The 15,866-nt window shown below is 47.4% G+C and overlaps 1 protein-coding gene across 15 annotated transcripts in view; it reads right to left on the reverse strand.

Moving 5' to 3' along the window:
• Positions 1 to 1,498: 1,498 nt before the first annotated feature.
• Positions 1,499 to 15,866, reverse strand: part of TAOK3 (TAO kinase 3) — an 82,515-nt gene continuing 68,147 nt past the window's right edge. For all 15 annotated transcript variants that reach the window (XM_040577211.1, XM_040577202.1, XM_040577205.1 and 12 more), the window contains 7 exons: positions 8,851 to 9,087; positions 8,082 to 8,210; positions 6,530 to 6,733; positions 3,665 to 3,904; positions 2,469 to 2,681; positions 2,188 to 2,370; positions 1,499 to 2,039 (listed from right to left, as the gene is read on the reverse strand). In XM_040577211.1, the coding sequence (XP_040433145.1) occupies positions 1,878 to 2,039; positions 2,188 to 2,370; positions 2,469 to 2,681; positions 3,665 to 3,904; positions 6,530 to 6,733; positions 8,082 to 8,210; positions 8,851 to 9,087 (1,368 nt within the window). In that variant the 3' untranslated portion in view covers positions 1,499 to 1,877. The remainder of the gene's footprint in view (positions 2,040 to 2,187; positions 2,371 to 2,468; positions 2,682 to 3,664; positions 3,905 to 6,529; positions 6,734 to 8,081; positions 8,211 to 8,850; positions 9,088 to 15,866) is intronic.

The raw sequence follows: 15,866 nt of genomic DNA on the forward strand, positions 1-15,866 counted from the left end.
CACGTTCTAAGCCTCAAAATGCTGCAGCAATGCCCCGTAAAAACCGGTTACCTCGTACTTGCAATTAAGACCTGAGCACACCCTGTGAGTGGAGGCTGCAGGTAAGCACGCAGCTGTGCTATGCCACCACCACAACCACTGGAATAGCTCCTATACACAGGACCAGCAAAGAAAAAAAGTCAGGACTGACAGTTTTTCAAGGAAACGCCCCAAATAAAGACTAAGATCCATAAGACAAAACACACAGGTGGAGAGGAGGTGCTGGAACACCTGCGTTACACGGTGCTTCGCAAGGGCTGGTTCATAGCCTGGGACTTCTCAGGCTGGAAGAAAGGCAAAAAAGCTGAGAGCAACAAGCCGTTAGTTAGCGTGAAAACCTCCCGTGCCCAGAAAAAGGGCTTTGGAGCAGCCCAGGAGCTCCTCCACCAGCAGGCTGAAGGACGGGGCCGGAGGGACGTCACCGCCCTCCGTGCACCACCGAGAGCCGCGCTGCGGTGGGACACCCGCTCCCCCCCCAAGGGCCCACGGCGAGCCCGGCTCCCACCTGCGGGGAACGGGCAGGGGCAGCCCCGGAGCCCTTCCCACAATGAGACAGCGAGGCGTTGTGATGAACACTTTTATTTACAAATATAATTAAAAGCTCTGACAGTTATTCATGCTCTTCCTTTGAACCTGAAAAATGTTTTTTTGTTCTTTTGTTGTTTTTTTTTCTTTTTTTTTTAAAGTGCATGCAAAAGAAGTAAAGCATTTTTTTTTTAATCTTTTTATTGTAAGAAAATACACAGTTTGAAAGTGTGAATAATGCAATATTTATGACCGAGATCATGGGTTTGGGGGTGGACTCGGGGGAGGAACAAAAAAAAAAAACAAAAAAAAGAAAAGAAAGGGCTCAGGATGATCTGACAGACAGTGTTGAACTCCAAGTACTGAACCGGAAAGTGGGCGGGGTGGCAGGGAGCAGGAGGGAAGGGGGGAAAGAAGTAAAAAAATTTTTGATCAGAGAAACAGTTAAAATACAATATGAAAATAAGTAAAAGCTCTCCTTAAATTCCTTCTATACACAAAATACACGATTTGACAAAGCCCAATTTGTGCTACTGGGATCCTGTGGGCTCATTTAAGTGTATTCACATTCTCTGCGACAGCAGAAAATGATTATGATACAATCAAGAATATGCCGAGGACCGAGGTCTAATCCCCGCCTCGCCTGGCATGGTTCTTCTAAAAATCACCAGATCTTTGCCCCGCCCCTCCCCACCCCCAAAAAAGTAATAATATGTCACCACTGATATGTACATCACGATTAAGTTTTTTTCTGTAAAATGTATCAAATTTCTCAATCTTTAATAAAATTTTTTATTATTTAATTATTCCTGATGAATAAATACCAAAAAAATAAAAATAAAATAAAATAATGCAGCAGCTAGTTAAGGTAAGGCTGCGGATTTAGTCTCTCTCCCCCTGGGTTTGTATATATCATTTGAGTATTTTTTTTTGCTTTGTACTTTCGTAGATTGGTGGTAAAAATGAGTGATTGCTCAAAAGCAACATACATCCACTTTTTTTTTTTTTCCATTAAAATTGTCTCCAAAGTTTTCACTGAAACATTTTTAATCATTGCACAGAGACATCAATACTGTGACATACTATGGAAAAGACCGCCAGGAGCTGTCCTGCACCGGGACTTGACACAGGGGGAAAGGGGGCCCCTGATGGAGTAAGAATATACAGGCACTAGTCCGACACGATGTCAGTAAGAGAGACAGAAAGAGAGAGAGCACGCCCGTTAACATGGGGAATGTTGGTTTTGCAAGTTTCATAATTATTTTGTTTGCTTTTTATCCTTTTTTTTTGTTAAATGGCAAAGAAATTTAATCTCATCTATAGTCCTCCTTGGGATATTCTAATGTGACCAAATTCCCAAAGCCCATCCGCAAGCTCTCCATGTCAAACGTTTCAATCTCTCGCTCCTGCCTTTCCAACAGAAACTTTATCCTCTCGCTGCGTTCCTTCTGGAGGGCGGCTAGCTCCTCTTCGATCTGAAAGAAGCACAGTCAGCAGCCCCTCAGGGCACGGTGCGGCAGCTCCCAGCCGGGTGCCGACCCCACCGAGCCCAGCCCTGGCCGTGCGCGAGGCGAGATGGGTGCGTGCCAACGGGTACCTCCTAGCAGCCCACCCAACGCCTACCTTTTGTTCCAGATGTGCTCTGCGCAGCGACACCCGTTGCTCCAGCTTCTGGAGTTCTCTTTCATGCTGTGCTTCTGTCTGCATCTTAATTTTGCTCTGGTACGCGTTGAGGAGCTCCATCTCCTGCTGGAGTTGCAGTCTCAGGGCTTGGCATTCCGCTTCTTGAGCCTCGTCCAGCCGGAGCTGTAAGGGGGAAGAACACCGCGTGCTGCACGGACTGACGGCCCGACTGTCCCCACGCCGCAGGCCCAGGGGCAGGAGGAGCCTCACGCTGCACCTACCGCCTGCGAGGCCATCATCTCGTTGATGCTCTGCTCGTACTGCTCTGCCAGGATGGCGAGCTTCCTCGTCTGCTCGTCCTTCAGGCTCTTCAAAATTGTCTTGTGCTCACTCTTTGGAGTTACTTCCAGCTGGTGATTCTTCAGTGCTTTGTACTGCTTAGTTTGCACTTTGCACGTGTCCTGGAACTGCTTTTTGATCTGCATTTCCATAGCCTGCCAAGGAAGGAACCACGTGAAGAGCACGAAGAGCTTTGGGAATGGAGAGGTTATAGCGCACCCAAAAGGAGAGCCACAGGTGCCCCGTGCTCTGTGCCCCCTCCTGCCCCTGTACCTGGGCGAGGAGCTGCTCCATGCCTGCAGTGCCAGCTCCAGCCCAGCTTCAGCCCCTGCTGGGGTGCTGCTGACCGCGGGCCTGGGCCAGCATCAGGACCAACGAAACCCTCTTTAGCTATTTCCAGCTTCTGCCACTGCTTCCTGCGGCTCGCCCGGCCCATCGCCTTGCCACCTGCCTCCCAAAACGCAGGGCGGCCTGGCTCTTAAAGGCCTCCCGTTCTGACACCCACAAACGCCTCCACCAGCTGCCTCCCTCACCACAACCACACTACGTGGAGACAGCAGATCTGACAGCTAGTGAGAGTGGGACAGGATGAATAAAAGCACTCTGCTGCTTTTTTTTTTTTTTTTAAGGCATTCTGAGGAGGAGCAGTAATCTCCCAGGGCAGCTCAGAGGTTTCTAACCAACCCGCAGCTGGTCTAGGGCAGAGCACTGCTCAGCACACCCAGGTTCTCTCCCTTTGTTGCTTTTGAAAGCAAGGAGGCATCAGCCAGCCCCTTCCCACATCGAGGTCTGTAGGCTGACACGAGCAAGGGCATGCAGACAGCACAGGTCATCATCCATCAGAAGCAAGTTCTGTCACACTTGGTTAAGGACCAGCCTAGTTTTACCCAGCAGCCTCAATTAGCACAGCACTTAAAAATAATCCTTGTTGAGCTCCTTGCTATGGTAACTTGCAACTTCCTTACACCAAACAGCTCTGAGCAAAGGCAAGGGACGCAGAGGAGAGCACAGAGTGCTGGTGGAGAACGCTGGCTCTGCGGTGTGGGTGCTGTGCGAGGAGCGGCAGGCGCACAGCCTGCCTGCCCAGCAAGCACGGCGGGACAGAGGGTGGAAGAGGAGGAAGGAAAGCTTCCAGCACCTTCAGGTTCTTTGGTTGCTGCCGGAGCTCCATGAAATGCTTCCTGTGCAGCTCCCGCTCTCGCCGCTTGTTGTATTCCAGCTGGTTCTCGAGCTCAGTCTGGTGCTGCAGCCGGATCAGGTCCATTCGCAGCTTCTGCAGCGTGTGTAGCTGCCTGTACTCCAGCTCGCGCGTCGACTCGTCGTGCCGGATCAGCATGGCGTGCTCCATTTCTTTCTGGGTCCGCTTCTTGTTTAACTCCTGCACAAGAGCACAGCAGAGCACAAGACAAAAGTTGAATTTACAAGGCTGGGTGCCCTAGTCACTCCTTTAGACAGCTTCTATGACTTTCACATGCCACAGAAAAACCCGAAACCAGCAGCACGATGGGAATGGTAATAAAGCAGCCACCTAGCATCCCTGTTACCGCTCCTCTGCCAGCTCCCAGGTCCCCTGGTGAGTCTCCAGCAGGTGGCACTGGGGCCACACGAGAGCGGTCTGCAGCTGCTGAGAGCCCTGAGGTATTTAATACATCCTCGGGTGCTCCAAGCTGGGGTGACTGACAGCACTGTGCAGAATTGGGTATTTTCTGTTTTAAATTGCCTTAGCCCCTGCTAGACGCACCACGATAGGAGGCTTCTTATTCATCACTAATACTAGAATGGCCAAAGCGGGGGAGATCAGATCCAACATGGATTAGGTTTTTCTTACCTAGTCCACCACCACACACAGGTGATTTCTGGCCTCAGGTGCAGTATCTTTTTGTAAAATGAAAATATATTCCAAGTTTCACGCTACTTCGCAACGTGTACATAATTGTTCCTCCACACAGAGCCCTGCAGTCTAGGAAAACCTTCACCACGTTGCAGACCAAGGAAGAGGATGATAACTGACTCTCTCTCTGATAGCTGCTTTTATTTCTGTCTCTGGGTATTGCCAACAACCTGTAGAGCCTGGAGCTGAATCCAGCTCAGCTGAGCAGTGATTACAGCTGTACCTCTCCCTGGTGATTTGGTGACCTTCACAGATGGTCTGCTGGTATGCCTCTGCTTCAGCTCTCAGCTTACAAACCCATCGCTACGCTTCATGCTAGGCTCCGGCACAGCAGGGGCTGCTTCGCACTACGTACACATCCAGTGCCCAGCACGGGGAGTGCCCCATGTTGGCTCAGTCTAACAAATTTTTGCAGTCAAAGCAAGAAATCTAATTAGAAATTCTGACTTGTTGCTTCATGCTGTAATCCTGTTGTAGTTCTCAACGTCAGCACCTGCAAGCAGGTCCTCCAAATCTGCTGTAACCACTGTGAAGGCATTGCACGTGTTCATGTTTGAGCCAAAGTTGCACCCTTGACAGCCAAAATAAAAAACGAGATCTACTGATACGCTGAAATCTTTTCCTGTCTGTGCAAAGGCAGCTAGCACACTGAGGAGGCAGTCTGGGCGTTTAGCTGTGACACTTGTGCCTTACACTTCGGACAGGCCAACCAGCTGCTCTGGGGCCCATTCCACGCCTGATTTCAGTTCAGGTAGAACAAACAGAGGCACTCCACTTCTCACAAACACTTTCCCATTTGCACAAGAAAACCTCTTGGATACTTGAAACATCAAGAAAGAACGTTTTAAAAGTGTTATTTACTTCAGGTGCCTGATCCAGTGAATATGAACTAATTAGTAGGGGCATGATTTTCAGGAAATAAACAACACATCATTCAGAGAAATAGGTCTTTTTAGAGCTTAAATGCAAGAACTCAGAGGAGTGTTTCCTGGTTAAAATACACTCAAATAGCATACTAGGTAACTGAATTCTGTTCTCACCCTTGCCACAGAGCTTACACGCAGTGTTAAGTGTGCCCAAATCTGATTTTTCACACAGTCATTCATTTCTGGGGTGTCTCAACTCTTCAGTTGAGACTTCCGGATTGAGTTGCAAAGCAGCTGAGCAGCCCCAGGCACATCCAAAGTCAAGGGCAGCAAAGCTCTGACTAAGTAAAATACTGGGCACCATTAAGTATCATGAAAAATTTGATGGTAGCAGACTAAATAAATGATTATTAGAATTTTCTGACCACTCTTTCACTCTCAGCCTTTACTAAAATACCTTCCCCTTCTCATAGTCCTTGTCCAAAATAAACATTCCATAAAGAATTCAGATCCTATAGCGATGACCACAGAAAAATACCTAGAAGTAATAATTCTTTTTCCAAAGTGGTATTTGACTATATGCAGCCCATAAAGCGAGGGTTAATAAGAAATGAGGAAAAGCAAGATGTTGAACAGCTTCTCCTTAAACTACCACCCATTCTGGGTGTGCTGAGCGCTGGTTTGAGCGGAGCCCAATAGCAAAAGCAACTTCTGATTATTTGCAGATGCTCAGAACACAGACACAACAGGACTGAATTTTGGTATTTCTTACATTTGTAGCATTTTGGTCTGCAACTTAGTATTGATCTTTTAAGGTTATTAACTGTTTCACTACACAAATTTTAACTGCCTGAGCTTCCTTCAGCCAACAAGCAGAACTCCTCACAAGATGTTCTTTCAGCCATCCCATCCTACAGGCAGCCCTGACACTCAACACGGCATAAACTGCCCCGTGATGTGAAAGCAGCCCAGTAGGCTCCCGCCAAAAAAACTAAAGGCCCATGTAATGTTTCTTTCTGCAAGCCTGTTATGCCACCCTCTTCCTTCAATAAATAAAAGCAGCCATGTGCCAACTACATTTCTGTACAGAAAACGGGTTCCCAAAACACTTTTCCTTCATTTTTCTCAGTTCTGTTTGACAACTTAAAATATGAAGATCTAGCATCATGCAGCTAGCAAACTTTTACAGACATGAAGCTAGAACAATTAAAAAAATGTCTGGAAAAAGAACTGAAGAGTGCCATACTTCCCGAATGTTCTGCTGTTCCATCTCGTGCCTCTTAATCATCGTTTTTCTCTTGAAGAAACGGCAGTTTTTGTCGTAGTAGAGTCTCTGCTGGCTGAGAAGATGGGCCTCCTCTTCAGCCTGTGTGTGCTGCAGGTTCTCTTTGTGTTTGGATATTCTTTCCTGCTTCTCTTTCTTCGGTGTGCTGTGGTCCTCATTCATTTCCTGCATGCATACAGAGTCAAAAACCAAGACTCTCCTTAGGATCACTGCGACACACGACTTGGAAGACCTTCTGTTGCTGGCTACTCCTCTGCCATTCAGTTCACAGAAGGACACCAAAATCAGCAGGTACCAGGGGAACCAGACTTGTTCCCCTGCCATGCCCAGCCCTACTGCTTTCAGGGCTGCATTAACACACCAAGAGGAGCAGGAAGAAATGGCGGTTAAGCACAAATGCCTCAAGGCTGAACACTGCAGCAAGGAAGAGACAGAAAACACTGCTGCAGGGGAAGCTCTGGCCATCCAGAAAAGAGAACGGGTCAAAATCCTTGGCTCCCTTCCTAGCTCTGCACCTGTTTTACAAAGGAGTCCAGCTTGGGCTTAAGTTTCCTTTATTTCAACAGGACTCATGCTCAAGTCTGTTGAATCAGGTACCCAGTGGGGCTCTTTACATACTATCCATTCTGTCCTCTCTACATTTATAACAGCAAAGGATTTTGCTACCTGGCGGGGATGATGTACTTAAGTAACACAGTTTGGGCTAGATATAGGCTATATACCGAAGTTACTTATTTCACAGAATGGTTTGGGTTGGAAGGGACCTTAGAGCTCACCTAGTTTCACGCCCCTGCCATAGGCAAGGACACCTCCCACCACACCAGGCTGTCCCCAGCCCCATCCAGCCTGGCCTTGAGCATTTCCAGGGGTGGGGCATCCACAGCTTCTCTGGGCAGCCTGTGCCAGGGCCTTACCTCCCTCATACGAAAGATTTTTTTCCTTATAACTCATCTAAATCTACCCTCTTTAAGTTTAAAACCATCACCCCTTGTCCTATCACTGCACTCCCTGACAAAGAGTCTCTCCCCAGCTTTCCTGTAGCCCCCCTTAGGTACAGGCACATCACTGTAAGGTCTCTCCCCGGAGCCTTCTCTTCTCCAGGCTGAACAACCCCAAATCCCTCAGCCTGCCTTTTTTCTAATTCATATAAGTGATCCCAGGGTTTTTATTCAAGTGACGTGTACCACTGCTCTGATTGCTTATGGCTTGAGGGGAAAAACAAATGAGGGAAAGGGGGAAGAAGAGTTCTCTATGAACTCCCATTCCCCCTCATCACCCTTGCTTTCAAGGATTCTGCTCTACAGCAAACCACAAAGGCTCCTCTAGCACCCCTAATTCTAGAAATGTTGCCAGATGATCCCAGTTCTTGAAACTTTACTAGCTGGTAATCTAAATTTGCTTCCAAGTATGACAGCATCCCTTAAACCCCTGGGCTGGCTCAGGTTAATCAAAAAGAAAGTCTAGTTCATGTTCATGTCACACCCCTTCAGCCCCGAAAACGATGGCTTCTTGCCTCTTTAATCTTTTCCTTGCAAAGCTTGTATTGTTTCTTCTGACTTTCTAAAAAGGTCGCCAGGTCTTTCTTCTGCTGAGCCAAAATCTGTTGCTGGAATTTCTTTTCATCTGCTGCAGCTGTCTTTGCCTGCAAGTCACAGAGAAAGGAAAAAAAAAGAACAGGGGTGAAGGAGCAGGTACTGAATCCAGCATAAATTGGTCTTCTTTTGGGTATTTTTTTGTCTGTCATTCTCCCATCCTATGCTAGACACAGTCATGAGCATTTGGCCAAATGAAAGCTGCTTGCACAAGAAGAAACCATAATGCCCACATACATTTAAGAGCTTCCTCTTCCTGTCTCTTCACCGAAACCACCCCAGAGGGCAGAAGCCCACTAATTACCATATAATTAATGTACCAATTTCTAAACAGGCTGAGTGACAGCAGAAGGACAGGTTACAGCACCCCAAGCTTTGTCACAGCCTCATTAACACGCCTCAGCCATGAGGCAGAAGCCCCCCCAGGTGCCCCCAAAGTTTGTCGGTCTCTTTCAGGTGGCTGTCGCTACCTACAGCATTGGTGGGTGCCACTGGAGCGCCCGTCACCCAGAGGGTCAGCTTGTAGCTGTGAAATTATTTCACAAAACTGCAGCTCCACGCAGTGACCACTCCGTGTGCTCAAGAACATGGGTTTTAAGCAGTACTTCCTCTGCCCTTTCCCTGAGACCTGGTACACACCTCTCCCTCTCAATCTTCTCGTACATTTAGGGAGCCTACATCCGTACTCACCTCTTTCTCCATCACAGCCACTTGCTTCTTGGCCAGCTTCTCCAGCTCAATGGACGAGTTGTTGGCATGCGTCTCCACCTCCTTCTGCAGCTTGAGGCGGTGCTCATCCATCTCGGCCTTCAACTTGTTTTCCAGGGCGATCAGCTGCTTCTGGTGCTGGCGCCGCATCCGCTTATATCCTGACATCTGTTCCCGCAACTCGTTCTCCTGCTCATGCTCATGGATCTGCCTTGTAACCTGATGGCAGGGAAAGGGAAAGAACTGCTATGTGGCCGCCTTCGCTGCCCCGTTAACTGCTTACCTGTAAAGCAGGCCATGATCTGCTGTGCTCGTAGAAGTCAACTTTCAGGGAATGCTGTTTGAGGTTTCACAGGGTGCTACTGTTTAATATCACAAACCAGGCCAAAAGGTTTCTCCCTCCTCATTCTCCCCCCGGTATTTTCCTGACAACTCCACATGCATTTTCAGTAACACAGCAGAAATGTCACGTTATGAACAGAGGAACCAGCGGGTTACCACTCATCAATACAGGAAACACTGGAGATCTGGAAACACAGGTGGCTGCTGTACAACCTTCTTCAGACACAGGGCTCAAATCCTGAAGGTTACATAGGTTTACAAGGTAGTACCCACTTTGAGAAACTCGCCGTTCCTGGAAGCCCCAAGTTACCACCGTTCCAGTTCAGTCCCTCAATACCTATTTCCTGAACCTCCTTCAAAATTTCTTCTTGAAATGCAGGAAGATAGCAGACTGAGCTCATTCCCTACCAGAACTGAAAGTTTTCTAACAAGGGAACACTGTTCTGGAACTGTGTGCTCTTAACGAGACTGATCAGATGGTCTAAGCAGATTTTAAACCCTGCTCAGCTGAAACAAACTCACAGGTTCCACATAATTTCCATGCCTAAGTACAGCCATGTGAAAGCAGGAAAAAAACACCCAGTAAGTTGTGCCAAAATTGTTCAGAAGAAAACTTGAACGGTAATGCTTCCATTTCAAAAGATGAAAAGTGTCCAAGACTGATTTGTTTTTTTTATTTTTTATTTTTAATTAAGAATACAGCCCCAGGAACGTCACATATAGAAGATCGGCAGATCTTTATATGATAGCCCTGGGAGCCAAAAGCCTTTTGCATACACATAGAGCTGCAGTCTGATTCCAGAAGAGGGGACATCTTCCTTCACACTAAAAATGAGCAGCAGAGCTGAGCCCTTTGCAGGGGATTACGGAAGCTTTATGAACCAACAGCCCTTCCCTTCCTGCAGCCTGCAAGAGCCCAGCCTCGCTGATGAATTTCTCCAGAGGCAGCCAGGAGAAAGAACTGGCACCTGCTCCAGCACTGCTGCCACTCGGAGGTCACGTTTTGGAGATCTTTAAGGAAAGTTCAGGCTTAGGATGGGATGCACCTGAAGACATTCATTGTGATGATGCACAAATCATGTCCTCCTTGCACAAGGAATTTTGGGATGTTATTTTGAAATCGTCTGGATTGAATACATGCTTACACCTCAGCCACCGGTGTAACGTGGAAGCCTTCCTTCATATGCTTGAGGCTGGGTACTGAAACCCACCTCAGCCAGGCATCAGAACACGTGGGAGTGTAGGAATGACTGCTGAAACACAAAGCCATGTACTAGCGGGGTGTTTTGCTATAGCTTAGGAAAAGTTTGGGGAGATCTGGTAACACCAGGAAGCAGCACGGGATCTGACTGAATGCGCCGTGTTTCAGGCCCTGCCTGGTTGCAAAGAGCAGAGCACTCTACAGGGCACGCTCAGCACCAAGAAGTTGGCAGAACAAGGCAAACAGCAAGAACATAAGAAACACAGATCTAGAAATCCACTACCAACCTTGCCAGTTTTCCCTTTGCCCTAATCTCTAAAAAACAGAAGCAGCATTTCATTCCTGAAGACCAGGGAGAAGAAGAGCAGTAGGGAGAAGAAGAGCAGTAGACTTTGGACATTTTATGAATCTGATGTCTGCATTCAGCATGCTCATGCTGAAGAGTTAATTTATCACCATAATCTCGAATTAAGACCAACACTCTTCAGAACTCTGGCCTCGAAGATGAGGTCCACAAATGGTGATCTCAGAGACAGCATGGATGAAGTTGGAAGAAATTGGAATTAGCTGCTGGATGTGACCAGCTCGGTACCAGAGAAGCACTTCAGACTAAATACGTCAATACCTGGATGATTATGGTTTTAAAGATGAAGCCTGTAATGGGTGCACGGCCTCAGTGACCATCTGAAAAACAATATCTGGGCAAGTTTCAGTAATCACCTATCTAGCGTTCTTAGACAAAGGCACTTTGAACTTTAAAAAGCATTTTGCAAATCTAATCCCACAGATTACGATGGGAAAAGATGAAAACTGAACTGCTCACTGCAAAATTTCTCCTCCACGTAACCAGAAAATGTCAGGATCCTTTTAAGCAGAAAACTGTGGTTTCCTGAGGCTCTACTTGAAGCATGTTGAATCAGTCATAAGCAGAACCAAAACTCGGTATAAAACAGAGCAGCTTTTATTAAGGCATGACATTTTCTCAGTTTCTTATCCCTCTGCATCTTTGGCATACACAGCGTTGAGACAGGCAGCTGCCTTTCCCAACCTACTCTCACAGGCAGTTCACTTGTCACAAAATCCAAACTTCCTCTTTTTCACTCTCCAAGATTTTGGCTTGACGTAAGGAAGCTGGGCTCACAACTTCTCTAAACTGGCAGTTCTTAGAGTTCCTTTTTTTAAAAAAAAAAATTTTTAAATATATATGTTGCTCTACCAAGACACTGAATGTTCTCCTAAGCGAGGGTTATTCTCACCTCTTGATAACTAACCAAAATACCAAGTCCTCTTTGCTGGGTGGTGGCAGAGAACTGAGCAAGACACCAGCAGCCTCTCACAATGAGAGAACCTCCTTGAGATAAGAAAGAACAAGTCAGTATTTTAGGGCAAAGATCTGTTTGGCAGCAGCCAGATGAGTTGCTGAAGAGCACAAGCATCTGGAAAAAAATGTCATTGCTTCAGCAGAAGAGGGTGCAGGGGAACAGCCACCATGTAAACGTACCAGGTTTTGGTGTCACACTGTCCCGATGCCATTTTAATGGCCACAGCCAGAGAAGAGTGCGCGCATGTACCCAGACATTTGGCTTTGCACACCCAGGATGAGATCATGTAATATTTTTGCTAGTATTTGGATTTCAAAGAGAATGCCAAGACCTTCAGTAGGGTCCCTACTGCCTGATCTTGCTATGAAGTTTTACCCCTTAGATCATTTCATTTGAAAACTGCAAAAGTAGGTATCAAGGAAACGCATGAGGTGGTGGAGAGTTAAGGGGTCAAGCATGAAAGACACCCAGAAATGCAAACCAGTGCCTCTCTGCACATATTTAAAAGAACACCTTCCACTGGAAAATGTTGATAGGTGCAGTCTTACCAACACGCAGAACCTCCAGCCTTCCTTTTCACAGCAGCTTTCTCAGCTTCAAGGCTTAGGTTCCTAGTTGTAACTTTTAATTTATGGATCACTGATAATCCGCGAAGTAAGATGGAGATGTGGCTGGCACCTGATCTCCTTTTCAGATACTGATTTTGAATACAACAGTAGAAATACGCAGAGTATTTTCCCTGTAGCACTGTTCCATGCTGCCACAAGAGTGCCATAAGGAAAAAAAGAGGGGGAGAAGGTGGTACACACAATGGCCAAAGAAGGTGGTGTTCCAGGAATGAGTGACTATGAAAATTTTTGCTTAAAATAAGACCAAAGGTAAGCACTTGTTTCAAAAAGCAAGATCACTCCTTCAGTTTTCTTAACCCCATTTGCCCTTTTTTTTTTTTTTTTAAGCCTGTTATAAATAATATCAAAGCATCACTGAAAGACTGGAGAGAGATGTTCACAGCCCGTTCCTTTGTGGATAGCCCATTTCACTATGTTATCTGAAAGCCTGCCTGGTTTCCTTAGTATTCACGTGATGCTTTTGCAGAAAAACAGGGCAGGGGAACTGCACTTAAAATCTCTGGGACATTGGGAGCATAGAGCTGTCTAGTGCAGCCCTCCAGTTTGTGGTCCCCTTCACTCGCTAAAGCTATTTGAGCTTGTTTTTGGAAGGAGATGAGACTTCCAAGTTGACAGAGCCCTTCGGAAAGCCTTTCCTCATCCTGCAGTATCCTGATGTAGGGGTGAACAACAGGGATGTGAGCGCCCAAGACTCTGGATCTGGCCTGGGGGAAGCAACGTGCGCAGCCCACTGGCCCTGCACTCGGTGCCTTTCCTCTAGTGCTGCCCTCTTCTCTTGTCAAGGGTGGTGTTCAGCGTGTCCCACAGCAGATGTTTTGACACCCAAATATCACCCATATCGTTAAATTTGGTGTCAAAACTCCCATTTTCTGATAATTCAGGATGCTCTGCAATGCAGGCTACATGGCTCTCGGCTGTGTAACCTTTCTGTGCCCAAAAGCAGTGCCCAGGTGCTGAGAAGTCGACTGACGGTCAGCAGCAGTGATGTAGGAGCTATCACACAGGATTTTTATTTATTTATTTTTTAAGATAACATTTAAAAGAGTAAATTAACACAGATGAATAGTCTGAATTTCTGGTTTCACACTAACTTTCGGACGTGTTTAGGTCATTCTTCCCGTATCAGCTACACACCAGACCTTGTCTTCCCCCAAGATACTGGAACAGGAGACAAGGAGGCAGGTGTGACAGTTTTCCCTTGGCCATACCAGTACCAGCACCGTGCCACCAACACCCTCCAGTCACCCAGAATGGGTGCACTGAATGAACAGGGATTAAAAAAAGAAGTGTGTGACAGCCACGGCAGCACTTCAAACCCAAGAAAATATAGTGGCATTCTTTGTGTTCTGGGGAAATGGTTGAAATTTAGACTATTTTCTAGATTTCCATTTTGGAAAATTCAGAGGTGAAAGATTATTAAAGGGAAAGCCCATCACAAAATTAACTGAAATTATTTTTGTTGTAAACATAATGAAATTACTTCCTTACCATGCAATCTCAGAACCTAAGGACACAGCAACGCCTCCTGTAACACCCAGGGGGTGTTTTGGGGAACTTCTCTCTCGTTGGGGAAGGGGATACGTATGCATGTGATGGGAAACAACGACGTTTGTACATGACATGTTGTGTGCTTTTCCACAGGCCCAGTGGCTAACACAGTGAGACAAGGGTTGGGACTTCCCCCTGTCCCAGAAGATGCTGTGCATGTACTGCTGTGCTGGTGTGAACTCTAAGCCTTATCAGAGCATGTTCCACAGAAAATCAGAGACAGAAAAGTTCTCCAAAAAGCCCAGCATCTTCCTGGCCCAGTATCTTTTTAATCACTTGGTGACTGAAGCGGAGCAATTCAGGAAATCCAAGTGACTATGTAAGGCAGACACAGTCCCAGCCCCACAGGGGACTGCCATGGGACTGAAGAGTGACCTTGGGACATCCGCTGCCTTCCCCAGAGCTCAGAGGACTGGGAAGACCTCACTGTCCTTATCCTCGTGCCACCCTCTTTCACCAGCTCCCAAGGGGGCCTCACCACGCAATAACTTCACCCACCAAAGAAGCTCAGGGATGACACGTCCGAGGAAGAGAAGAGCGATGGACTCTGCTGCTGAGGGAAGGACAGGAGGTGCAGTTTTCCAGGGGGAGTAAGAGATCATGAGTACATTTCACACACCCATCAATCTAGGACTCAATTTCCATACATGCTTGGATGATGGTACTTGAGCCATTTATCATTTCTTCCTTCCAGCCAACTTAACCGGATCCTACTTTTATTTGTTGAGTGCAGGTAACAGAGCTGGTGCTGTGCTGTATGCACACACACAAAAGAGAAAAAATGTGCAAGGCAGAGGGTCTCCAGGAGACCAGAAGACCTCTAACGTGCCCATTTCTAGGTCAATCCTGAAATCAGGGAATGGAGGATCCTGAAACCGGGGAGAGGAGGATGGGGAGCAGGGGACTCGGCCCCAGGGAGCAGTCAGGCAGTGTTACACAGAAACACCCCTGCAGAAGGTGGAACTCGGATGCCCTGCCCCAAATCTCAGCCTGCAAAGTGTCTGGTGGCAGGTCTGAACGCCTCAGCGTCATTTTAGGATTTAACAGCAGCAGCAACCACCATACGGGAAGATATTTGGCTGCTGGCACTGCTGCTGCTTTTCTGCTCGGCTGGCAACCTTTAGCTGTGGTCACACGCTGCTGCCTCTTACACGCATAGAGATCAGGAGGATCTGTGCAGGGGGATCAAGAAATGGTGGTGGTGAAGGCAAAAAATAATAAAAAAAAAAAATCACTCAGCCAGGGCAGAGCAAGAAGGGGAGGGCTGCTGTTGTAATTTCGGGGCTGGTCCAGGATGATGTCATGGCAGCGGGCAAGCGGCACGGTGCTTCCTAATGCTCCCGTCCATGTGACCTCCAACGCCGGGGGGCCCGAATCTTTCGGTGACATGTCTGTCCATCCATCCATCCATCCGTCCATCCATCCACCCCATAGCCCGCTTCTCGCCCTGCTCCCAAGAGCGGGCCCCTCTGAAGGCTGCCGCCGGCCGCAGCCGCGCGGGTGCCGGGGAGGCGGCGCGGCCGCCAACTCTGGCAGCACACACCCCTCTCGCTACTACAAAGGCATCTTACAGCAATCACATTTGCAATAGTACAAATCTGGATGGATTCAGCCCATCCCCCTCCTCTTTGTAAGCCCACAGCCCCGCCGTGAGCCCTCGGCTCTTGCAACCCCACGATCCCACCCGGGGATCAGCCTGCAAAGCGCAGTCACAGCACAGTTGCTTGAAATAAATGAATGAATGAATGGGGAAAAAAAAAATAAAAAAAAATCGGCAGCAGCTCATCCTGGAAACAGCAATCTTATTGTTTCAAAACCCATATGCATCTGCATTTCCATAGCATTTAACCGTATTTCACACAAGCACATAGACACTCTTTATGCACATGCAAATAAGCACATTTGTTAATATTAGCAGCCCTAACAAAGGAGATAAGTGGAAGAGGAAAAAAAAAA

Source organism: Cygnus olor, chromosome 17 (assembly GCF_009769625.2).
Source record: "Cygnus olor isolate bCygOlo1 chromosome 17, bCygOlo1.pri.v2, whole genome shotgun sequence".
Classification (NCBI taxonomy): domain Eukaryota; kingdom Metazoa; phylum Chordata; class Aves; order Anseriformes; family Anatidae; genus Cygnus; species Cygnus olor.